Source organism: Pseudorca crassidens, chromosome 5 (assembly GCF_039906515.1).
Source record: "Pseudorca crassidens isolate mPseCra1 chromosome 5, mPseCra1.hap1, whole genome shotgun sequence".
NCBI classification, from domain to species: Eukaryota; Metazoa; Chordata; class Mammalia; order Artiodactyla; family Delphinidae; genus Pseudorca; species Pseudorca crassidens.
This window is the reverse complement of record NC_090300.1, coordinates 80,619,632-80,644,881: the sequence shown is the minus strand read 5'-3', so window position 1 is coordinate 80,644,881 and position 25,250 is coordinate 80,619,632. Positions and strand designations below refer to the sequence as shown.

Sequence of the window (25,250 nt, the reverse complement as noted above, 5' to 3'; positions counted from 1 at the left end):
GCTTCATTCTGTCTCTGCACTTTCCATTTGAAACAAAGAGGGGAAGTCCTACAGCACTCCAAGAGATCGCCGGGAGTGGGGGGAGGGGGCAGGGAAGTAAACAACCCTGCTGTGGAATGCTGAAAGGCCGCCTTCTGTAAACCTCCTTTCCTAATTAGGAACTGTCATCCTACAAAGATAGGGCTTAATCTCTGTGATGTTCATAGTTGGGGAGAGCCTCCTCTCCTCTGGCCCCTGGCACTCCTCCTTCCTGGCAGCCCATCCATCTGAAATCCCTCCCAGCCTTGGCTGGCTCCTCACCTGCCCCAGCTCCCCCAGCATTCCCCCTGATAAACAGTACGTCTCTAAAATAAAAAATATGCAGAGCCTGACGATGAAGACAGTATTCGAATTTTAGTAACGCCTTTCCGTGGTGGTGGGATTTTGCAGAATTTTTAAACTTCCTTTCTTGTACTTTTTCTTTATTGCTAGAATTTGCATAGGATCACATATGGCTGGGTTGTTCAACCCAATTAACAAACATAGTAACCCTAGCATTAAAAACACAGCTACTCACCTCTTTTCCTAGTCTTACCTAGGGTTTTAACTGAAGGGGATCAGAGTATACCTCCCCAAAATATGAACTTGGGCATAAAAATTGCCTTGAGCTGAAGGCAATTAGCCCTTTGTCCTCCCTTTTTCTGTCTAAAAGCAGGACATAAATTTCTCTTTGTTAAGGTGACATAAATTTCCATTTGTTCTATTTGTCCATTTCTTCTCTTCCCAGGAAGAGGAGAAAGACTGTCATCTGCATATTAGATATCGCCGAACAGTCCCTATACATTTCCTAGTCACCTTGTCACAATTTACTCCCTCCAGAAGCTCCAAACCCTTTTTCCTTCGTCTAGTTATTTCTGTATAATTTATCACTCTTTGTTAAAGTAGTATATAAGCCCCAAATTTTAAAGGTAACTTGAGTCACATTTCTTTATGAACACCTGTGCATATGTACATAATTAAATCTGTTTTCTTTTTGTTAATCTGTCCTTTTAAAAAAATTTATTTATTTGGTTGTGCCAGGTCTTAGTTGCTGCATGTGGGCTCCTTAGTTGTGGCATGTGAAGTGTTAGTTGCAGCACGCATATGGGATCTACTTCCCTGGCCAGGGATCGAACCCGGGCCCCCTGCATTGGGAGCGTGGAGTCTTAGCCACTGTGCCATCAGGGAAGTCCCGTTAAACTGTCTTTTGTCAGTTTGACTTGCAGACCCCCAAGAACTGAACCAAAGAGGTAGAGGAAAGTGTTTTTCTCCCCAACATAACCAGTGAATTTGTCTGGTTTTCACAAAATTGTCATCAGTGTGGGCAAGTTCTTGGATGGTCTACTTTTTCCTCACTTGACATTGTCTTTCACAAGTGTATACAGAGTCTCAATGTTCATTTTTAATGGTTAAATATTAGTCTTTGTGCTAATGAGTCAACTAAGGACATGACTGCAGGGTGTTCTAATTTCTTAATCTCTTACTGCAGCCAAACCTCACCAGGGAATCTGATGCGGGGGCGTGTTCTGCTTGGAGGACAGAGCATGAGGAGACAGAAGGCAGAAATGCCTCTTGAATTACACTTTCTCTGTGGTGCTTTTTAAGCAGATGATTCCACTGCATGAATGGCCAGCAAAGGAGGCCATACATCTTCTAGCAGAACTGCTGAGCGCTTAGGAAGGGGTTAGTATTTTATCCCATTTTATCCTTGGGATGCTCATTCCCTGGTGTGGTGGGAAGATTTGAGAGGGCTGGTCAGGCCCCACAGGAAGAGCTGGGCATCGTTTTGTGCAGTAGCCTAGGAAAGACAGACCCAGGGTTTAGTCATGTTAACCACAGCCCAAGTCCCTGGAGAGCAAAACCTGCGGGTGGTATCTGGGCCTGGTGTGGATGTCGGGTGCCTGGAGGTCTCAGGACCTGCAATAGAGAGCATGTCTGGACTCAGCAGCTAAGAGGGAAGAAGCAGCCCTGGGTGGAGCTGCTGGATCCCTCTGAAGAGCCCTGCATCCAAATCTGAGTCTGAGTAGGTACCTGATGCTTGGGCACTGGGACTTCTCCCCAGCTCACTAGGCTGCTGTCCCCAGAAGGTAGATTCCAGACGGGGATGGACCTGCCTCGCTGGACCATGGTACGTGCTCACAGATGAGCTGAGATGGGATGTCTGCAGCTGAGCACAGCAGGAAGATGGTAGGGAGGAGAAAGCAGGGCAGCAGCTTGGGGGAGGGGAGGAGGAGAAGGAATTCTGGGGTAGGGGTGAGGGCAGGGCACAGAGAAGGGTTTTGGTGTCTCCACAGGCAGTAAGGGAACAGCAAGTCCTAAGGAAATGGGGGGAGGGAGATAAGAGAGGGAAGGAGGTCTTAGAAAAGGAGGCGGGGCTTAGAATTTCTTCACCGTTGAAGTGTGGCCTAGAGAGCCTGGTCCTCTCTCTTCCTGCCAGAAACCAATGGGTATTGGTAAGAGCAGAAGTCTCCAGCAGATCCACGAAACCTGCTTCTCCCTTCAGAATCAGGGGTGAGAGGGTAAGGGGCCCCCAACCCCACCTGCTACATCTCTACCCTGCCTGGGGACCCTGGGCAGGCACTGGAGCCAGGTCTCCTGTACCGTGACAGGCTCTGCCCCGATGCCTCCGAGGGTGTGAGAAGGAGTTCCTTCAGCAAAGTCAAGACAACTTACGGGACACAGCTGCTCACTTAGGAGGTGCTCACCAAATCTGCGCTGGGGGATACACCTGTTACCACTCATCCCCCAGCTCTCCATACCTCACTGGCCCCAGAAAGGAGATGGTGGGGAGCAGGGGGCATCCTCTGGCAAGGACTCCAAGCTCCAAAGAGAGGGACGGAGGGTGCACGAGGGCCGCCAGAGAACCTCTTCTGGGGGCTTCCGGCAGTGGCTCCAGAATTCTGCAGAGCAGGGGCTGGGAGGAAGCAATCTGGCTGCTGCGCCTTCCGTTCTCACACCACATGCCCTGCCGACAGCCCTAGCTGAGGAGAGAGACTCCCAGACCTCAGTCCCCACTGTGAGAGCAGCAGGAAACGTCCCGCAGGGCAGAGCAGCCCGGATGCTGGGGAGGCTACAGGAGGCTGTGTAGGGCTGGCCTGTGTCCGCCACCCCCACTGCTCACCTGCCCCCCTTCCACAGGCACCTCTCCACCCTCCTCCCGCCTCCGTCCGGATGCCTTCAGGCTGGTGCCCCATTCATCAAAATTATTTTCCCCCCATTTCAAAAAGCCCTTCCCTATTCCTAGGTCTCAGCTTTAAAAGTAATCTAGCAAACCATGTAATCCAAATTACTTCTTCCACCTCAAAGAATTTTCATTTTAAAATAAAGTGCTCTTATGAGCCAGTAATTCTAGTTCTAGATTATATATCCAACAGAAATGCATAAAGATATTCACTAAAGCACGTGTACCGGAATACTCACAATAACCCGAACTGGAATCTAGCCCATCGGCACAGAATGGATAAGTCAACTGGATGAAGTTCACAGAGTGAAACACTATACAGCACCGAGAATGAACAGCCTACAGCTACACACCATAATGTGAATGGGGGCCACAAACAAGGTGGGGCAGAAGCCAGACACATCTTTCTGTATGATTTCTTTTACATAAAGTTCAAAAGCAGGTGAACATGGTGCGTGATGTTAGAATGGGGATCAGGTTACCCCTGAGGAAGTAACCAGAGCCTGGGCACCGGGAGGGCTGCGGGCCTGGTATTGTGTGGTTTCCGGGTCTGGGTATAGGTGTGTTTACTGTGCAAATTCACTGAGCGTCTAGTCACCGGTCTGGCCCTGACCCGTAGGGAGACCAATCGTCCTAGTTTGCCCAGGATGGTCCTCACTGCAGCACTGAAAGTCCCGTGTCCTGGGAAACCCATCAGTGCTGGGTGAACTGGGACAGCTGGCCATGCTCTAGGACTGTGGGAAGTGGGCAGCCATGTGGGCTTCCCTGGCTCCTGTGACCTCAATGCCCAATGAAGATCGAACCTCTGCCATGCCCCACTCCCAGGTTTATTCTGAGGACCAAACAGATGGTCCTGATTCTACAGCAGTGGGAAAACCGATGGAGAGAGTAAGGCAAGTCTCCACGATGGCTGCAGGGGGACCCAGGGCCAAGCCAAGCCACAGGGCAGCTGGGTCTGAACAGAGGGAGCTGACCAAAGACCGTTTCCCAAGACCCTCTCCTGGGCAAAGGTCCGGCGTGACCCCATCCAGCCTGGGGCAGCCCCCACTGCCCTGCTCTCCTTGATTTACCAAGGGGCCAGCACTACAGAATCCGGCACAGTTTCCTTCACTCCTCAGCTCCCTTTCTCCTGGAGGGGACTGGGTAGGGAGAGGCAGGGAGATGCTCTCCTGGCCAGAGTTTCTTCTCTGCTGCTCTGGGGGAGGCTGTGTTGGTGGGGGTGACCCCAAGCAGGGAAGAAGATGACTCTCTGGGGTACAGAACCTGTGACACAGGTTCAACTGAGGTAGGCTGTCCTCATAGCCCACAGGGAGAGTAAGACCCCTGAGCACGTGAAAAAGCCACACTGGTGCGCGCGCACACACACACACACACACACACACACACACACAATCACTCTGCTTCTGCTAAAGCTTTTGTAACAGTGGTTCCTAAACCTGGCTGTGCAGCAGAATCACCTAAAGCCGTTTCTCACACTGGGGTCTGAAGACCCCATGGATCTAAGAAAGTATTCTTAGAGGTCAATATTCAAGCTTTCTGTGAAAATGTTTAATTTGTCCTTTTGCTTTAACAACAAAAACTTTTTTACAAAATGACTACATGTGTATCTGCATTTTCAGGGAGACCATCCCATAACTGTGTGACGCCACACAAACTCAGGGGCTGCCACTAAGGCTAGTGCCTGCTTGCAGCCTCAGGCTTCAGAGACTAAATCGGTCAAATCCCAACAAGAGGGTGTGCTCTAGGGCCTGGTACTCAAAGTGCTGTCTTCAGACCAGCACCACCAGCAACCAGCGCCTGTTAGGAATGTGGATTCTCAGGTCCCCTGGAGCTTCTGAATCAGAACTTGTAATCTAAGCAGCCCAGGTGATTCCCTCATATTACTGTCTGTGAAGCACTGGTCTAGATTACTGGCCTTCCCTCTTTTCTCCAGCATTTTTTAACGGAATGGCTTCCTATTTTCCACCTAATTTCCCAATTCTAATTACTACACGGTAGCTTTCTGTTGTCTATGGGTCCCACTAAAAGCTCTATCATCAAAAGTGCTTATTAATTAGTCCGTATACTGGATGCAGAGATGAGGCTGGAATTTGGGGTCCCTCTGCCGTGAGGATGGGGTGCGGTCCTCTGAAGATGACGATGACACCCACAGCAGATGTACACCTGGCCTCTCTCCCTGCTTCTCTATGGACCCATGTACACACATGAAGGTAAATTCCACAGCACCAGCCACGTTCCTGTCCTCCTGACCAAAGGCCCCTAGGTGGCTAGCATCAAGGATGGTGAGGGGCCCAGAACGGGGCTCTTGCTGTGTAGAGCTAGACACTCCTGCAGAAGTGTGACGTGGGCTGTGGACATCACCGGGAGCACAGAAGCCAGGCAGGCCAGCGAGGAGGGGGTTGGGAGCCTACCGCCCTCCTGACTCTAGGCGGGCTCCCCATCAGGACCCGCCCTGGTCCCGTCAACAGCAGGGCAGCCTGGGGACCCTCCCCCCGTGTGCCCCAGGACTCACAGGATGTAGCAGATGACGCCGATACTCCACATGTCTGTGGCGTAGCCAATGGGCTCATAGTTGATCACTTCCGGTGCGACGAACTCTGGGGTGCCAAAGAGGACCTTCAGAGAGCCCGCGTTCTCTGCAACCAGGATGGAGAGGGATCAATCGCCAGAACGTCCCTAAGCCAACCCGAGGTCAGCAGATGCCTGGGAGGGACACAGGCGAGGCCGGCCTTCAGCGGCTCTCCCCTTGCAGGACGGCACAGGGACAACAGCCTCCTCGTGGAACAAGGGCATCGACACACCAGTGGAACCGGCCTGCCCTGGATGGAATGGCACGAGTTCCCTGAGACAGGGGTGGTGACTTGTGCTTGAAAATAATCTCTACCATTCAGTCTGTCATTTGTACCCTGCTGCCTGCTTTATGAGGACTTTCCTATTTAATGCTCTGGTCAAGGAGGATGACCCCCATCTCCCAAGGAGAAAAGGGAGGCCCAGGGAGTGACTCCCCCCCAACCCTGCCTCCCAGTAAATGGTGGTCAGGACCTAACCCAGGGGGTCTGACTCCTGAGCCATGTTCCTCCCCTCCCCCACCCACCTCTCCACGTCTAGTGTCACATCTCTCTTCCCAGGAGCTGCTGGGAGGTTAGTTGGGAAAAACCGTAACCCTGAGGTGGTGCCTCTGAGCCATAGAGGACCATCACCCGCCAAAATGACTCTTGGCTTGGGTACTCAGGCCCTGAGCGCCTTCCCCTAATGTGCCCTGCCTCCTGAAAGGGCAGGAACAGCAGTGTTGCTTCAGAGAGCCCTGGACTAGGCCCCAGGTCCTCATTCCACCCCAGCTCATCGTGGGACTTGCTGGGCAAAGCTACTGTGAACCTCGGTTTCCTGGTCTACAAATTGAGGCTCATAAAATCTGCCCTGCCTGCCTCCAAGCGCTGCTGTGAGAATCAGATGAGAGAAAGTAGGTGAAAGTGCTCTGGAAACTGTACAGTAGGGTGCAAATGGGAGGAAGCACCATCAGCAAAACGTTCTGCTGCTGAAGGCACCAGAGTGAAAAAAATAATAATGATAAAACAAATGAAAACACCTACAAAGTGCTTACCATGTGCGAGGCACTGCTCTTATCCCTCTACCTACATTAACTCAGTGAGCCCATAACAACTCTATGAGGTGAGTCCTACTGTTACCCCAATTTACAGATAAGAAATGTGAGACATAGGTTCCCACAGCTAGTAAGTGGGAGGGGCAGTCTCCACGGTCTGTGATCTCAGCTCCAATACAGGCCATCCCCTTTAATACTGTTGTGTCTAATACAGTGCCCGGAACACAAACAGCCATGGCCACTGCCAATGACGTGTTGGTGACAACAGGAGAGGTGGCTCGGCCTTACCCAACCTCCTGGCCAGACCGAAGTCGATGAGCTTGATCCTGGTGCCTGTCTTGTTGACACACATGATGTTCTCGGGCTTGAGGTCCAGATGGACAATGCCCTGCTTGTGGATGTACTCCACCCCCTCCGAGATCTGCCTCATGTACTTGATGCACTCCCGCTCGGTCAGCTCAAAGTCCTCATCGATGATGCGCTCGAACAGCTCACCCCCGGACACGCTGTGGGGACAGAGGGGGTGCTCAAACCACAGGAGCAGGGAGCCTGGCTGGCAGGAAGCCTGGCCAGGGCAGGCTGGGGGAAGGGGTCACGGCCAGGAAAGCCCAGTGCATGGGGGTGCCAGGCATTTCCTGCAGCTTCCTGAGTCCCAGACCACTGCCCCGTTATGTCGGTCCCAGTCTTCCACTGTGTGAGGACGGCCCGGTCCTCCTGGTTTCCTGCTTGGGGGACACCGCCTGTGCCCACTAAGCTTTGGAGGGGTTCAGGGAAGCATCTACTAGGCAGTCTCAGAGGTGGCCATGAACTGAGAGATCTAGAATGATCTCCTAAGCAAAAAGGGTAACTGCCAGGCAACCTCTTTCCCCCAAATGACTATAGATGTAAGGGATTATCCTGTTCTGCAGCCATGTCTTCTGGTCATAAAGAATTGAAGTTTAAAAACTCACAGTACCCATAAGCATTTGTTTTGCATAGCCAGAAACAGAAAAATATCTTCAATAATACAGAGCATCAGCACATTTTGTAAAAGTCATTGGCTGTAACCTATTATACTTACAGTTGTGATCGATTTGCTTCCTCTGGCTAGGCCTATAACATCAGTTTACTCCTTCCAGCCATAACTAACTTGCCTCCCTGGCTCCCTGGCCCAGGCTGGGAGTGTAGGACATCCTTCCTGCCTGGATACACTCTGGATCCTGGCCATGGTGGTTCTGGGGCCTCTCTTCTAAGGATTGGCCAGCCAGCCTATTTCCCTTCAGTGCAAATGCTGAGTCACATGGGGCCTCTCTGTCCCCCTCTCCCAGCCTTCCAAACCCACCTTCCTTGCTCGCTGCTCTGGAACCTTAAAGCATCCCCTTGGTAACTTATGCAGCATCCAGACATCAGTAAGTTCTTTTTTTACAATGGCCTGTGATCCACCAGCTGAACAAGGTTGAGTGGGCTTCCTTCAGAGCCTGTCCTCTTCCAAGGGCCTTCCCTCTTCTAAGGGAGTCATCACAAAGATGGGAAAGAGCCGAGTTTGAATCCCGTCTCTGTGGCTTGGGTAAGTTACTTAACCTTTCTGAGCCCCAGTTTCCTCATCTGTCCCTCCATCACAGTAGTTAGGAATGAAGGAACCTTTGTAAAGCATCATGTCTGACACACAGTGGGTGCTCAGCACATACTAATTATCATCTGACAACCTGCTGCGGGCCAAGTGGATCTTGTTACTGACTCCTGAGGGAGAGACAAGGACGCACCATGGGGCCCAGCACACGGAAGCCTCTGTGGGTCTCCATCACCACAGGACAAAGACTTCTGGGAGGGCTGAGCGGGTAAAGGTCAATCTGTGCCAGTGGCCGCTGGGGAGCGCTGGAACCAACGCTTTAGAACCAACCGAGAAGGAGGTCCTTGTGTGGCCAGCAGGTGGCGCCTCTGTCCTCAAGCCCTTCATTTCTGTTGCCCGCCACCCAGGCTCTAGGTCAAACTCTAATCTCCGTTCTTAGGTTCCTAGGTTTCAGGCCATTCTTAACATCTCTGAGCCCCAATTTCCTCATCTGTAAGATGCAGATAAAAACAGCACTATCTCACAGGGTTGCTGTGAAGATTGAGTGAATTAATACAGGTAAAGCGCTTAGAAAAGTGCCTGGCATATAGTAAGTGCTCAATAATGTTAATTATCTTTTTTTTTTTTTTCCTTTTTAAAGAACCAGTGGGGGCTCTTGTTGAAAATACAGACTCCCAAGCTTCTCCCCTGAAGATTCTGATTTAGAAAATCTTGGAAGGGTTGTGATCCATATTTTTAATGAGTACCCCAGGTCATTGTTAAAATCAGACAAGTTTGAGAAATATTGGCTTACTCAGTTACCACCCCTGGGAAGCCAGCTGAAATTCATGTCCTCCGAGAAATCACTCCCAATTTCATCATATGATCTTTCCCTCCCTGGGTTCCCACACTCTCATCTCTGCACTTTCCCCATCAAGTCTGCCTTGTCTTAAAGTTGTTTGTGAACATGTCTGGAAAAGGTACGGCTCATCTCTAGACCCTTGTTTTTACCTGGCAATATCTGGCACAGACAAGGTACCCCAAAATGTTTGGTTTTAAATTTAAAATATTCTGAAAAAGCAAGAAACCATTTTTTGCAGTGTCCTTGGGAACGTCTGAGGCAATGAGTGGTGGCAATCTGAGCCGTGGAGATAATTACTGCTGCATTTCTAGAGGTAACCTATTCAGTAGAGGTGCAAATACAGGTTCAAACCTATTCAAGTTTAGTTGATGTATTTTGAAAACTGTCCTTGTGGTCCATTTTCAAGGATGGAAGGGGTTACATAAACGGTTCTATATAGGTTTCTTTTCAAAACGCTCAAGACTGTGGGTGGAAAGAAGCTGCCACCCACAGAGATGGGATAAAGCCATGGGCCAAGATTGGGCGGAGGAAATGTGTGCTTAATAAATTAACAGTGATGAGTGAGTGAATGAATGAATGAAAACCTACCTTATTCCAAGGGATCAAATTTATCCCCCAGCTGTAGACATTGGCCAGCGCTCACTGGCAGCCAGAAGGACGACACTCCATGGGGCTCCAAACCCAGGCCCTCTCCTCCTTGTCTCATGCCAGCTAGCTGCTTATCCTTTGATCAGTTTTGCCAATGGTAGCATGAAGGTGAGATGGGCAATGGATGGATGACTCAGCTTAAGCTGCACATCTGCTTCAGTGCTCAGGGGCCCACCAGCCCTTGGAATGTCCCAAAAGGACCAGCCCTGACTCCAGGCCCGGAGCCTGAAGGAACTCCTGTATCAGAGCAACACTGCTACAACCATAGGGGCTTGTCTCATAATCGGAGGTCAGAAAGGCTGAAGACACATTAATTCTGGGCTCTCACTGTATCTGAGGCGGCTGATCTGAAGGCTGGGGCCCTGCAATACATTTTCATTTTTCTGTATCACCAGGGATTGTCCTTCTCTTAATCTCAGTTTCTCCACCGAACAAGGAGAAGAGCAAATCGTACTGCTGAAAGCCAGCCTTTGCCTTCTCAGTGGCCAGGTCTGTTTAAGCTGGAAGGGAAGTACAGATTGAGTATGAACCTGCTCCTTCTTCTTTGGTCGAGTTCCTATCAAGGGGCAAGCTCCTTACCCCAAGTGCAGGAGAATCAGCTGGCATCTGTGAATGTAAGACTCACTCCTGTCCACGGGGGAGACGTGGGGTGGAGGGATGAAAGCCAGACCAGCTGAAGCCCTTGTACGTTTTCTCCCAACATTTTCCATCCAGCTTGCCAACTCCCAATTCCAAGCTAAGTATGGTATTCTGCCCACTGGTTCTGCTGCCCAGCCTCACCCAGGCTTGGTTGCCTCCTACCCGCTCCTGCACCTTCTCACGAGCTTGCTCAAGGTTTAAGTTCCAAAGATAAGACATTTCTTCACATGTCCCCACATGCCCACGCTGCCTGGACCAAGCAACCTGTTCTACAATAAATGTGAAAGGCTGCAGCCCACAGGGCTATTGTGAGGGTATAATGAGTGAGGCCATGGACATGGGCTAAATCTTTCCTAGAAGTGGGGAGGGAAGTTTGAATTCGGGGCTGAAAACTGATTCTAAGAGACGAAGGAAGATTTTCTTTGAATCTGTGTACAAGTTCCACAGAGCTGCAGAATTTTAGAACCAAAAGGGAGTATAATCCAAATATCTCTCCTCGCTGAAAGGATTTAATAATTACAAAATCACAGCTCGACAGTAATAGAAGCTGACCCCAGGTTTCCTGAATAGTAGGATTTGTTCCACAAACCAGTTGGGTGTTAAAGTGCTCACAAAATAATTTTAAGTGAAAAAAAGACCAGGATATAGAAAAAGTCAATGCATCATACTCCTAAGAATAACTCGCAATTATACAGCCTGTGCCTGACACACGTTATTCCATCTAATCCCCACATTGTACACGAGATGGTTTATAGCCTCCTTTTACAGATAATAAAACTAATGATTGGTACAGTTGGGCAACTTATTCAAGGTCGTCAACAAGAGGCAGAGCAGGGATTGAAGTGAGGTTTCTGACTCAAGTCTGTCTCTTAACCACGACTGCCTTTCCTGAGGAACACAAACTGAAAGGAAACACAGCAAAGGTTCACGGAATGAGAGGAGTCACTTCTCAAACTGGGGATGCCTCACTGGCTTCACCTTTCCCGGGAAGGAACACCGAGATGTTGACACAGTCCTCTCCGAAGGACTGAGATCCCTGAAGCTCGGGATGAGCAGTTCAAGGATGCTGCAGGCACTTTCAGAGTATTGCTAAAGCTTTCAAATCCCCTTTGATCAAGCACTCCCACACTTCTGGGAGTTTACCCTACAGATGTACACAGGCATGAGTGTAAAGCTATATGTACAAGGTTAGAGACACTGCCTTTTTGCAAAAGCCAAAGCCTGGAAACCATCCAAAACCCTATCAAAAGAAGATGAATAACCTGTGGTCTATGCATGCGCTGAGATCCCAGGGAGCAGGGAGAGTGAGGAAGCCCCCTGGCTACTGATGTGGGCCTCTCTCCAAGATACACTGTTGAATGGAAAGAAGCCAAGTATAGAATATTGAGTGAAACTTGTCTTTGGGTTAAAAGGTGGGAAGTATGTGTATATATACATACATACATACATACATATATATATTCATATATGAATATGAATAATATAAATAATATATGCTTGCATTTTCATAAACAAACTTTGGAAGGACACAGACAAAACCAACAAAATTGGTTACCAGTGGTGCTGAGGCAGGGTAGGAACAGGGTAGACGGGAGACAGGGGTAGGAATGGGACTTCTCATTGTGTATTCTCTTATATTTTTTTATATGATTGTATCATATACTTTTAAAATTCAGATTAAAAAAGGAAAAGAAATGATTAAAAAATACACATTGGGCTTCCCTGGTGGGGCAGTGGTTGAGAGTCCGCCTGCCGATGGAGGGGACGCGGGTTCGTGCCCTGGTCCGGGAAGATCCCACATGCTGTGGAGCGGCTGGGCCTGTGAGCCATGGCTGCTGAGCCTGTGCGTCCGGAGCCTGTGCTCCGCAACGGGAGAGGCCACAACAGTGAGAGGCCCGTGTATCGCAAAACAAAAAAAAACAAAAAAAAAACACACTATGGAGCATGTTTGTGTGTGTGTGTGTGTGTGTGTGTGTGTGTGTGTTTGTGCACATTCAGACCAGCACTCAGAGGGGAGAGAGGTGAAGGACTGGGACTCGAAGAAACAATGGAGTCCAGGAAAGCTTTGGCTGGATGTCATCTGGTCCTCCCCCTGCCTCTGTACAGCCCAGCTCAGAAAGCGCTACTCTTTGGTGAGTGAGAGGTCAAGAGAGAACAAACCAGCATGGACCAGGGGCACACAGAGCAGAGCAGGAGGACGGGAGTGAGGCTTACACTCCTGCATTCTGAGCTCCCAGCCCTGGGCCCCCTTCTCTCTCACAGGCCGGTTGGGAAGCTGCCCTGTCCCCCCTCTTCTGCTCTAAAGCCACTCTAGGTCAGAATGCCCTGAATGAAACCAAGGAGCCGAGGGGTAGCCCTGAGCCTTTCACAGGGAGGTGAGGGTGAGAAGGGGGCAGGGGTCCTCAAAGACCTGCCAGTGTGTTCTGGAGATGAGCAGAGGGGGCTGGTGGGCAGTGGGTCAGGGTCGGCACCATGCACAGATGGACTGTCCCCAGTGGTCAGCACCCGGCCATACGGGCTGCTGAGTGTCGTGCACATCACACCCTGGCCCACAGTGCTCTCCATCTCGGGGCGGAGGGTGGTGGCGGGACAGCGGGGGAGTCCCACAAGGGGATCCTGGGCCGCCCCGCGGCGGGACACTCACATTTCCAGGACCATGACGATGTTGGCCTTCTCTTCGAAGGCATCCACACACTGGACCAGCTTGGGGTGGTGGAGGCAGTTCATGATGCTGATCTCCTGCCGGATGTTCTCCTTCTCTTTTGCTGAATATGCCTTGAAGAATTTCCCTGCCCAGATTTTTCCAGTTTTCTTCTCTACAAGTCGAAAGACCTGTCCAAATTTCCCACTGTGAATGAAAGGAGGAGAGAAAAAGCAATTTAGCCCAGCTTTCCACTGACCTGGGATTGGCAAGTGATGGACCGTGGGACCCATCTGGCCTCCCTCTTTTTCTAAATAAAGTTTTACTGGAAAACAGCCATGCCCATTTGTGCCCAGATTGTCTGTGGCTGCTTCTGGGTTTCAGTAGCAGAGCAGTCGTTGCAGCATAGACCACATGGCCCACAAACCCTAAATATCCATTATCTGGCCCTTTACAGAAGAAGTCTGCCAGTCCCTGCTCAGTGAAGCACACTGTGGATGCCGTAAACCTACTCTCCATCACTTGTCAATGTCAGCCCGGGTCTGGCCCCCAACCCTGCCCTAACCCTGTCCAGTCTTGCTGTTCTTTTAGGACTGTCATCTCCTTGGGCTGAGGCCCCAATCTTGGCGACAGACTTCTTTCCCTTTCCCCCGCGAAAGGACCCGTGACGTCAGGTTGGGGAAGTCCTCCCCAGGTACCGGGAATTTCAGAGTGGTTGCCTTCCTTCCACGCCTTTCCAGTACCGGGGGCCTGGAGACAGTCTAGCAAGGTCCCTGCTTCCCACTGTAGGGATGGCAGTGGTGGCATTCCGCTGACACCACTCCCGCCCCAGAGCAGGGTCCTCGTTCTTCAGGACTGCGATGAGGTTGGTGTCACTCCTTTATTGGACAGAAACCCTCCGGAAATAAAGAGCTGAGCCCCATTCCTCTCTCTTCCACCTCCCCTCCTCCTCCAGGGATAGTGGGCGACAGGCAGCCCTGGGTGCTGCTGCTGGTGGGCACAGCCTGGCTGTGTCGAGGGCCCAGGGTTGTGGTCTGAGTCCACTGGTGTCTCTGCAGCCCAGGGAAGAGCCTGAGCAGAGACTGTGGCCTGAGTTCACAAAGCGAGGGGTGATGACAGGAGGTGCATGTCAAGGGGGCGCGTTCTCCTGAAGCACTAGAGCTAGAACTGCTGAACGGCGAGCACGGATCAAAGGGAAGGGATCCTAAGGACGGGCCGGGCCAGACCCGCTGCCCTGGGTTATGTCCTATGTGAGGGGTGGATTGCAGAGGGGGACGGGCCTGCTCAAGCTTGCGGAGGGATCCCGGGGCACAGCAGCTCCTAAGAGAGCCCTGGCCGGGTGATGCTTTCACGGGTGCCAACAGGTCAAGCCCTCCCGGTTCTGCAGGAACCTCAGTCTGGGGAGTTGGCAGAACCCAGGGAAGGACAGGAAGAGGAAGCAGGGAACTTAACCTCGGGGCCTGCGCCACCCTCACCCTGGGCTCCGGAAGGGTGCTTCCCACACCACTTACGATCCTAGTCTCTCTTCGATGTCATAGAAGTCAGACACTTTCTGGTCAGTATTGACCACGACGGTCCGATAATCGACCTCGGGCTCCTTTTCATCTGCAGGGTGGGGGTCGGGGTGAGTGTGAGTCATCAGACCCCTCACCCACCCCCGCTCCACCCCTCGAGTCTTCCCGAGGACGGGGGCCAGCACTCACCATCATCTGACACCTCCACTTCATCCTTCGGCTCTGGGGGAGAGAGGGCGTGGGCGATTAGTAACGAAGGCCCACCGAGAGCAAAGCATGCCGGGGGCCCTGTCGGACTTCAGCCTTCCCAGGCACAAGACCACTAAGCCCAGAGCTCTGGGCACCACCACGGGGTCAGTGGGTCCACGCTGCAACAGGGCCACGTATACACCGGCAGGCGCTGACCCTCACCCAGCCCCTCCTCTGCCAGCTCTCCCCTCCATCCAACCCCCTCTAGCCTTGAGGTCCCCTAGACATGCCCTTCTTCACATCTTTTCTAGTCTCTCTGACTTTCAGAACCTACACACAACTACGACAGTCCCTTTCTGCTCCGGCTCAAAAGTCGGCAACTTATAATTGCTACTAGTGTCAGATCCATTTATCCATTTGCTGAGAACTCTTTCTGGAATTCCAGCTAGGTACCAGTTATTGTGCCAGTGATCATGGGTGTACAAAACAAAATACAGATGGCATGATCTCTCCTCCTTTCTTGGAGCTTATATATAATTTCGTTGGAGAGGCAAAAACACATATCCTTGAAATATCCATTACGAGTGTTATATAATCAAGCACAAATATCGCAGTACAAACTGAGTAGACCATGGAGAAAGGTGACACAAGTGGGGCAAGTATAAAGTCAGAGCAATTAGTCTAGGAAGAAGGAGCCCTTGAGTTGTGTCTTAAAAGAAATGATGGAACACAGCGAGGAGGTGGGTGACGTCATGCAGGAAGCCAGCAGGTGTTTATGGGTATGGCAAGGAGGGACATGAGCAGCCCACCCTGGCCGTTCACAGATGTTTCAGTCGTGGATGGGGGGTCGTGAGGGGACAGGCTGGTGGCCAGAGGAATACACCCACTTCTGAAGTCCAGGCTTTCCTTTGCTTTGGTATAATTAGTCCCTAAAGAGCCACTGTGGCTTCTTGACCTTCGCCAAGTGCCCTTCCCTTCCGGGACCTCAGTTTCCTCATCTGTAAAAGGAAAGCACTGTACTTCTAGGTGGTTTCTCGGGTCCTTGGCTAGCCCTGGACGCCATGCTTTGCGATGTGCTAGGTGCTACTCAGCCATGATGTGGGGCTGTGTCCCGTCTGACAGCGGGAACCAAGGGAGGCTTCCTGAAGAGGTAGAAAGACCTGAGGAAGCCAGAGAGGGAGGCCAAGGATTTCTAAAGTGTGTGTGTGTTTGTGTGTGTGAACCACTGGGGGAAAGGGTGTGATTTGCTGAAGCTCCCAGCAGAGCAAGACTGAGGACAGGAAAGGGACGGCAGATGGAAGGAAGGCCAGGGCAGACGGGGCCGAGGGGTTGGTCAGACACTGCCCAGAAAGGAGGGCTTGTGTGGGAGCGGGCCCAGCTCTGTGTGCTTCGCAAGTGGAATGCTGGCGGTGAAGGTGTGGGTCGGGGACCAGGTGCAGCTTGAAACTGTAGACAGTGAGTCTCTCTGTTAGGCTGAGGGCAGAACAAATGACTGAAAGCTAAGCAGGCAACCTGAGAGAAGTCACACAGTTCCCATGCAAGATAAGTACCCCTTGCTGGAAAAGAGTTTTGAGAGAGTTTATGAGCATGTGACCGGGAACAAGAGAGGCTATGATTTGTTTAGAGTTCTTAAAATGCTGTTGATGAAGTTTAATTTTAAAAAACCAACACAAGTGGGATTGGGAGGAATATTTGTCACAGAAAGGAAAATGCCATGGAAAAATAAAAAAAGGATAAGGTCGATGGGGACTCTCAGATTAGTGGTGGGGTTCACAGATACTGTCGGGATGTGAGTATAACTGATCAAGTCTTCTAAATCACAGATTTGAGAGTTGACAGTGACACTGTCAAATTCACAGATGACCAAAATGTACTTAGAGCAACACACCTGGAAGGTAGTAATGGAGTCATGTGTTCAGGGAGAACTGAATCATTCAGACTTTCAGCATGACAAGCCCTAGGGTATCTAGTTAGAACCAAAAGTGGGAGCCCCATTCCTCAAGCAACTGCTCTGGCCAACAGAATGCTGTCACTGGGGACGTGTGCACCGGCTGCAAACAGGTGTTATTACTCTGCCCTTGGTAGAGCCTGGGGTCATGTGATCCTAGAACCCTGGCTGTTGGCACTGATAAAGTCTCAGTGGAGCTGGAGGAGGCGTGGGCCATTGAAAGGAAGAGCTGCCATGTGAAGATGATCAGAAAAGGTTAGGCCTCTCTGGTTGGGAAAGAAGCCTAAAGCAGACATGATAAAAAACAAAAAAATCACAATAGCCAAGGGTGAGATTAGGGTTATGAACTTTCACCAACTCATGAATACTATAACGTGGGAGAACAGTTTAGCGTTATACCTCACATAGGAGGAACGCTGCAGGCATCTGGAAATCACATCTCAAGAGCCACCGGAAGAACGATAAATAGGTTCAAGAGATGTTTAGGTTAGTTCAACAATGGTATGTCAGACGGGGATTTAAGGAAAGCAAGAGATTCAAGTCAATTCAACAATCACTAACTGAGCACTTGTGGATGCCAGTCACTGCATGGGGCCTTAGAGACAAAACATTAATGATAATACCCACATTTAGTGGCAGGGAGGCCCCGTCGTCCTGATCCGTGGTGCCCTAGCTGAGACAGTGGTTTGACCTCTCCTGACCTTTTTGTCCCCATGCCACATATCCTGGTGTAGAATGAGCAACAGGATGAGAGAGTACAGAGAGACAGGCTCTCCTGGCCTGGAATCTCTAGGAGGAACCGTCTGTCCTCTCCTCGTGAAGGAACAGAAGCAGCGCTGTGAGCCTATGAGGGGCTTTCTGATGACCTGTTTCCCGGAGGCATCTTCCAGGTGGCCCTGAAAGGGCATGCAGTTCTAGAACTGGCCTCTCCTCATCTCTCTGACACCAGTTAGAGATGGAGCTAGCCTTCTTGCCCTCCTCTCAAATACCACACCTACCCTCAACTCCTGCCTCTCTCCTTAGCAGTCAAGATGCAGCGTGCTTTCCTGGTACCAAGGCTGTGGGGTCCAGCTCAATCTCAGGGAACCCAGGCCCCGGTCTCTGGCTCACTGTTACACAGCAACCCTTCCTCTGTGTGGAACTCGGACCAAGGCTCCAGGCTGAGACATTTCCCTTCCTCCTTTTCTTTCTCGTCCTATCTCCACTCTATTTGGAAAGGAAATGGCCATGAGAGGAGGAACCCCAGAGGCGTGGGGGAAAGGCCACAATTCAATTAGCCAAGCTCTCTGAGCATAAAGAGGTAGTAATGAGAGAGGTGGCCACATGGTGTCCATCTTTCCGTTCAGGAAGGAGCTAAACTGCAGTAGAAGGGACTTCAACGAGATACTTTTTTAAAAATCCACTCAGAAAGAGCTGTGAGATCCAAGAGCTAAGTGGAAGAACTATTTGGAAGATGGTTCCAAGATATTTCTGCAGGCAGATGACACCATCCCCCTGGAGTGGTGTTTCGGGGAGGGCCGGCTGAGCGCTCTGGCCCTCACGTGGCACGTGTCTAGCCGGCTCCCTGGACAGAGCGGTCCCTTTGCACGGCGGAGGGCTGCTGGGCGTCCAGCGGGCACTAGAGGGCGCCCGCGCCCCGGGGAGGGCAGCCGCGGCAGCTCAGGGTGAGCGGTTGATTTCCGCTGCTTCTCTGGGGGCTCTGCATCTCTACCCTACTCTGCAAGCAGCCTCTATCACAGCTGTTTGCTAACAACTATACAGACTAGAACAAATTAGGATTAGGAGCAAGGACGGAGCGGATTTCAGAGTTAGAGTTGAGTATGGTGGGAGTGGAGATCCAGACCTGGTTGGGATGGGAGAGAGCGGCTGCGTTGGGTGGGAGGGGGAAGGGGAGGTGCTCATTTACTCAGGTTTGGGAAGACGAGGAGGGGTGCTGTCAGGTTACGGGTCCTAGACTTAGCGGGGTGGGGGGCTCTGGCATAAGGAGGCCACAGAGCTGGGTGGAGACCTGCATGCTATGCTGTGGCCTCCACCGTATCCCTAGAGCCCCTGCAGCACCTGGAACACAGGAGGGGCACTGGACACACTGAGTGAGTGAATGCAGAGTGAGGGCAGGGATGGAACTGAGAGGTCCGGATGAAGCCCAAAACTGAAGTTGCTGAGACAGAGGCTGGAGGGGCCGTGGTAGCGGTGGGAAGGTGAGAGCCAACATTAGCTGTGCTTAGAGGGAGGAGGGTTAATTGGCACTGACTTTTTACGACCACCAGACCCCACGGGCTCACAGAAATGAGCTACTATAATCACATCCCTCTTCTACACATGTGCACACACACACACACACCCTCCACTTCTCTGAGAGCCATTGCACTTTTAAAGAGGAGAGAGATGATCAACCCAGGCTATAACTGACAGGCTTCTGAGCCGTCCACAGAGCTTCACTTGGAAGCCACACCCCCTTACCCTCACCCTCCCATCCTCCCCTTCATCCTCTGCCCCTCAGAGGATGTTCTGTGCTGTTCTGCCCCTTCCCCCTCCCATCAGGGACAAGCCAGCTGGACCTGGGGGTGGGAGCATCTTCCAGCCTGGAAGCCCTGGGTGGCCCGAACCCCTCCCCTGGATTGCAGGCAATTTCAACATTTCCCTTTGTCTGCTTCCTGCCAGGACGGGCCCCAGGAAGAGAAGCTGAGGACCACAGAAGGGGGTTCAGCTGGCCTCAGGCAAGAAGGGAGAGGCCACCTGCCTGGACCCAAGCGGTCCCAGCCCCTCCTCCCCACAGACCGTCCTCACAGCCCTGGAAGCTGCTGTCCTGGCCTCCTAAGAGCCACACGCGCGGCTCCTGTGGCCTCTGGTCCTCTGTGTGGGGCTCAACAGGTATTCTACAGTCTCTCCTGGTACACGCCCTGAAAGACCTGGAAGTTTTCCCTTCCAGCCAATGCACATCTCACTGCCACGCTACCCCTTTTCTATCACTTTTCTAGGAGGTTGGGAGTCATCTTCTTGGACAAAGTAATATGCTAAAAACGTGCAGACTGGAACCTGGCTGCCTCTCCTGGCACGCCCACTCGAACCAGTCTGCTTCCCATTCTGCTCATGTCAAAGGGCGGCCGATGGCAGTTTTGTTACTGCTTCTCCCAGAAGACATCTGTGAGCGGCTGGTGGGCAGGAGCCCCATGAAACTGCAAAGAGGTCTGGCAGGGCTCTCTCGGGCTGGGCTCCACGATCCACGCCGCCACAGCACACTGTGGCTCTCAGAGAGACCTGCCCTCTGGGGGATCTCTAGGGCTCCCTGGGCAAAGGCCCCCAAGACAGGGCTGCACAGGCAGAATTATACATTTGGTGTGTTTTCCACTGGCAACCTCCAAACTTTCTTTCTGGAGCCCTCATTTAATTTGAAAGTAAAGTTTAATATCTGTTTTATGCCTAAATTTTGAAACTAAAGAGGGGTATCAAACTGTAATGACAGTTTCCATACGTATGATGCCTCTGGCTATATGGTGATTTCAGGACCTGCGCCCTGTCCAGCTCCTGGTCCTTTAGTCTTCTCTCTACCTCACATCTTACAGCTCTCTCTTCTCCTAGAAGTCTTTCACTTGTTTTCCCTCCACCTTCCTCCCTGCCTGCAACCTTGCCTCCATCTTAAATTCACAGCACTCGTTTTCTTCTCTTCACATGAAACTTCTTGAAGTAACGTTCCATACTCCTGGCCTCTCCTTCTTCCATTTATTCCTTAGCCCCAGGCCAACCATTCTCGACCCTGTGGAAACGCTATGGACTTTGCTCTCAAAGATCACGGCTTATCAAAGGGCTGAATCCAAAGATCTTGCATCCTCATCTCTTTCCTCTTTGCCACTCGCTGCTTCCATGTTTCTGCAACACAGCTCCAGCCTCCCCTTGGTTCTCTCCCCTCTCAGTCCTTTCTCCTGGTCGTGCAGGCTCCTTCATTTCTGTATCAGTGTAGACTTTCTTTACCCCCCTCTCCGTGAACTTACTGATGCCCATGGCTTCAATTACCAGTTAAATAGTGAAGACCCCCCCGCCCCAAACCTGTAGCTCGAGCTTAAACCTTTCTCCTGAGCTCTGGATTCAACCATCCAACAGTCTGAAGACACCTCCCCATGGATATCCCTCAGACACCTCAACTCAACAGGACCGAAGCCAGAACTTCCACCTTCTCTGGGACTCCCTGCTATCTAACCTCCAAGTCACTGGGAGGCAGCCTGGCCTCCTCCATTAGTTTAACCAACGGAGCTCAGGCTCAGGGTCAGACAGCTCTGAGTTCAAGCTTCAACACACCATTTCCAAGCTCTGTGACCTTGGGCAACTAGTTTCACCCCTCTAAACCTCAGTTCCCCTATCTGTAAAGTGGGGGTAATGACAGTATCTACTTCGTTGAGTTAGATGCGTGACATAATGCACGTAAAGTGCTTAATGTATGGTTAGCATACAGCAAGTGTTTAATATATGTTAGCCACCATGAATCATAATAATCAACCTCTAAATGGCTCTTGAACTTGTCTTTAGTTGCCCAAGCTGGGACCTGGGAGTAATCTTAGATTCTTCTAATTTTCCCTTGAATTCTCTGCCCCAGATGTCATCAGGAATGGTCAATTCCACCTCCTAAGGAGCCCTTACTATACCTCTCCCGGACTACACCACAGAGGCTCAACTGGTATTTCACTGACTCCGATCTCATCCCCCTAGTCCACTTCAGTGCTTCTCAAACTTTCAAGTGTATATGAATCCATGGGGGGTGAGGGTGGATAATGTTAAAATGAAGGTTCAGAAGGGACTAGGGAAGTGGGGGGCAGAGAGTCTGCGTTTCTAACAGGCTCCCAGGATCCCAAGACTAGTGGTCCAGACCACCCCTTGAGTTCCAAAGGTCTATTCTTCCTCTAACTCTCTTTCTAAAAAAACAGATCTAATTGCATCAAGCCCCTGCCTGAAAACCTTTGATGAACTCACGATTTTACCCACACCCTCCTTTTTGCGTTGCTCCCTCCTGTCCTATCTCACACAGCATGTGCCCTGGCCACACACACACGAGTCTCCAAATGCCATGCATTTCTACCACTTTGCACCTTTGCTCACACTGTTTCCTCTGTGAGGAATGCCTCTCCCAATCTGCCCTACCTCTTGGAATCCTATTCCTTTTCCCAAGACTCAGCATGAGTATTACGTCTAGGAAGTCTTTCCCAACCTTCATGGCAAAATTATTCATGCTTTCTGCAATTTGTTTATACTGGTCTAATAGGATGCAGCCCATCTCATTATAGTTAGCCGTCCTCCTTGTCAGATTTTATGCTCCCAATCTTATCGGTCTTCCCTGACACTGAGTTCACCCTCAAATATGAGTGCAAGAGAGGAGGGAGCTGGATGAGCGGGTAGGGCAAGACGTTGAAACTATAGGTCTACCTGAGCTCCCGCTTCCCAGGACTGTGCTTCTGATTAACACACCATTGACCCTGCTGGGACTGTACCAAAACCGGTGCTTCAATAGTTTTTGAAGGATCATAGGTACCTCTTTTAGAGTATAGATCAGCATCACAACATTGGAAATCAAGATCCCAAAAGACTCTGCCAGCCATCAGTGATGTCCTGTCAGTTCCCTTGTACCCATCTCAGTTCAGCCTTCTATACACACAAGGTAAGTCATGTACATTTATCGCAAGCCGGGATGAAAGGAAGGCAGCCTACCCTCAGGTTTCTCTCCCACCACTGTGAGTTCAGACTCCTGGCTCGGCTCACTGGTTCCATAGACGTTGATTGCGCGCACACGGAATTTATACTCTCGGTCAGGCAGCAGGTCGTGGATGTTAAAAGAGGTGCTGCGGCATGTGGCTAGTTCCTTCCACTTCTTGTCCGCCGAGTCCCAGATCTCGACGCTGTAGGACTGTACGGCGCTGCCCCCATCGTACGAGGAGCCGTACCAGGACAGGGTCAGCGAGGAGCTGCGAATGTCAGAGGCACAAGGCGTGCCGGCTGGGGGGTCCGGCTTGTCTGAGGAGAGAGAAGCACAACATCACCCAACTCTGCAGGACTGCAGGGAGAGAAGTTCTTTAATTGGCTCTGTCATGAGGGAGAAGCCTGGAGAACAGGAGCTGTGATCCCTGGTCCTGGCTCTCCTTCCCTCATCCACACGGCCACACCTAGGTACATACCTGCCTATGTGGAAAGCCCCACAAATACCGATTTGCTTAGAAAAAACCTCTTTTTTGGTTAGCTTCCAGTCTACATGTCATGGTTTCCTGTGCTTTGCCCAAGTCAAAAACATATTTCTCAGTGTAAACAGACCTAGGAAGCTGCCCAGGAGGCGTGGACTGCTTCCCATCAAAAATATGCTTTGAGAGAGAGTTCAATGTGTGTGTGTGTGTGTGTGCGTGCGTGTGTGTGTGTGTGTGTGTGTGTCCTTCAGGCCTGAGGTCAGTGACCTGTGACATAACCAGGGGTCAGTCTCCACTTTCTCTAGGACCTGGGAAACACCTGCCCCGCTGAGAGTCAGTACAGCACAGTGAGCTCTGAAGTCACACACTGGGTTTGAATACAGCTCTGTCTTCATTCATTACTTGTTAACCCCTCTGTGCCACAGTTTCCTCGTCTGTAAAACGTGCATGATAATAGCACTGGATCACAAGGTTGTTGTGAGATGTTCTTAGAAAAGCGTCTTGTTTGAGTAGCCTTTACTGTCATCATTATTGCAGAAGTTTATTTCTAACTTTATAATATATAAAAAATTACTCCTACCCTCTCTCTGTCATCCTCCTAGGACTGGTATAAAATGAGATAGAGAATTTCAAAGCGAACCACCGTAGCAAATCACAATCATCCCTGACTGAGGGCCAGAAAATGAGCTGAGGACACAAACTAGGAGCGGCCCTTTGTCTGGCCGCCTTCCCATTCAGACCAGTAATGCTAAGAACCAGTAACACTGCCAACTTCAAGGCAAATCACGGTAGTCAGTGTGTTCATTAATGCGGTTCTTTAGTTCTGCTGATTTTTGGCAGGTGTTCATCTGAACAGAATTCGATTCTTCAGATTTAGTCTCTGCAGGTGGTTGGTTTAGTTACAGATACCAGTGTTCACTAAGCCTTCATCTCCTCCAAGACCATCTGAGTCCTAGAGCTCCCCAAACTGGCAATTAAAAGCCATGTTTTATGCTCTGTGAATTTATAAGCTATGTGAATTCCAGCTAATTCCTTAACTTCCAGGACAAGTTTGTCTTTTTCATTTGGAAAATGGGGTTAATATATATCTACCTCTTAGGGGTTTTGCAAGCATCAAATAAGCAAACCCAGGTAAAAGTACTTGATTTCTACTCTCCTTCCCCTCAGCAAGGTAGGAAGGCCAAAGAAAATCCCTGCAAATGACTTAAGCATATTGAGAAGAAAAAGAACATTCTGCCTGTGTATGCGTCCATGCATGCACACACACCTATACATACACACACACACACACACAAACACATACATATATACCTATACACACATCCACACCCACATATACATATACACACACATACTCATTTCCCCCTCCCCCAAGCCCTGCTGCTTCTACATCCAGCCAAGGACGCACTGCCCGGAAGCCATCCATACCCAGCAACCCCAGCCTGGGCTGACTCGCCCTAGAATGACTCTGGGACTGTGACAGCCACTCCCCACCGGTGGCAGTCACGCTGGAGGCCTCCTATGATGGAACCACTTTCACGGGTTGTTCAATATGTTCTCTTAGAAAAACTGTTTGTTCTGAAAGATATGTTGGTCTTTTTAGAAATATCTCTGGTGTTGGCTAAGATGTTTATTACTCTAAACTCTCTTACAGGCAAGTGGTTCAAGTCCTCTCAAGACCCAGCTAAGGAAGTCAAAAGGCCTAAAGAAAGATGAAGGACAGACTCCCTGCCTCCCTCCCTCAAAGGAAATGCCTGGAAAACCGACTGGACACGTTAAATGTCCTGTAGTTTGAGAGGACGAATACAGATACACTCCACTGACTGATATTCTCCCCTACTGCTTTGGCCAAGAAAAGAAAACTTGGAGAAATGGGTATTTTGGAAGAGGTACTATTAATCCCCTACCCTGTTCCAAATTTAGTCTCTTGGCTAAAAGAGAGAGAACTGACACAGGACATATGTCACTGCCTGCAGCATGAGAGAAGATGCAAAGTTTGGGGAGGGTGGCTTTAATTCAAAGTGAAACCTCAATGCTTTCAAGGAATTTGATGCCATGTTAAGGAGTTCAGAACAGACGCAAGTTTGAAGTCATAGGAGATTAGGAGGCCCCACCCGCATGCCTGCCCCGGGAGCCACGGGCTGAGCCTGATGCTTTCTGTTCTTTCCAACCTACGGCGCTCCACATGGAGGCCGGATGAGCTGGGGATGAAAACCCTCAGGACAGAATAGACGTCCTCAGAACAGCCTGCTCTCAGGGCCAAAGAAACAGACGCACTCAGTCTGGGAGGGAGGCCTGGGCATGGCCTGGCAAAGGCCAG

General features: G+C 50.7%; 1 protein-coding gene across 15 annotated transcripts in view; it reads right to left on the bottom strand.

Annotated features, from left to right (window-relative positions):
* Positions 1-25,250, bottom strand: part of MYLK (myosin light chain kinase) — a 265,973-nt gene that overhangs the window by 14,756 nt on the left and 225,967 nt on the right. For all 15 annotated transcript variants that reach the window (XM_067738675.1, XM_067738679.1, XM_067738673.1 and 12 more), the window contains 6 exons: positions 22,464-22,766; positions 14,822-14,854; positions 14,630-14,723; positions 13,122-13,325; positions 7,089-7,306; positions 5,712-5,835 (listed from right to left, as the gene is read on the bottom strand). In XM_067738675.1, the coding sequence (XP_067594776.1) occupies positions 5,712-5,835; positions 7,089-7,306; positions 13,122-13,325; positions 14,630-14,723; positions 14,822-14,854; positions 22,464-22,766 (976 nt within the window). The remainder of the gene's footprint in view (positions 1-5,711; positions 5,836-7,088; positions 7,307-13,121; positions 13,326-14,629; positions 14,724-14,821; positions 14,855-22,463; positions 22,767-25,250) is intronic.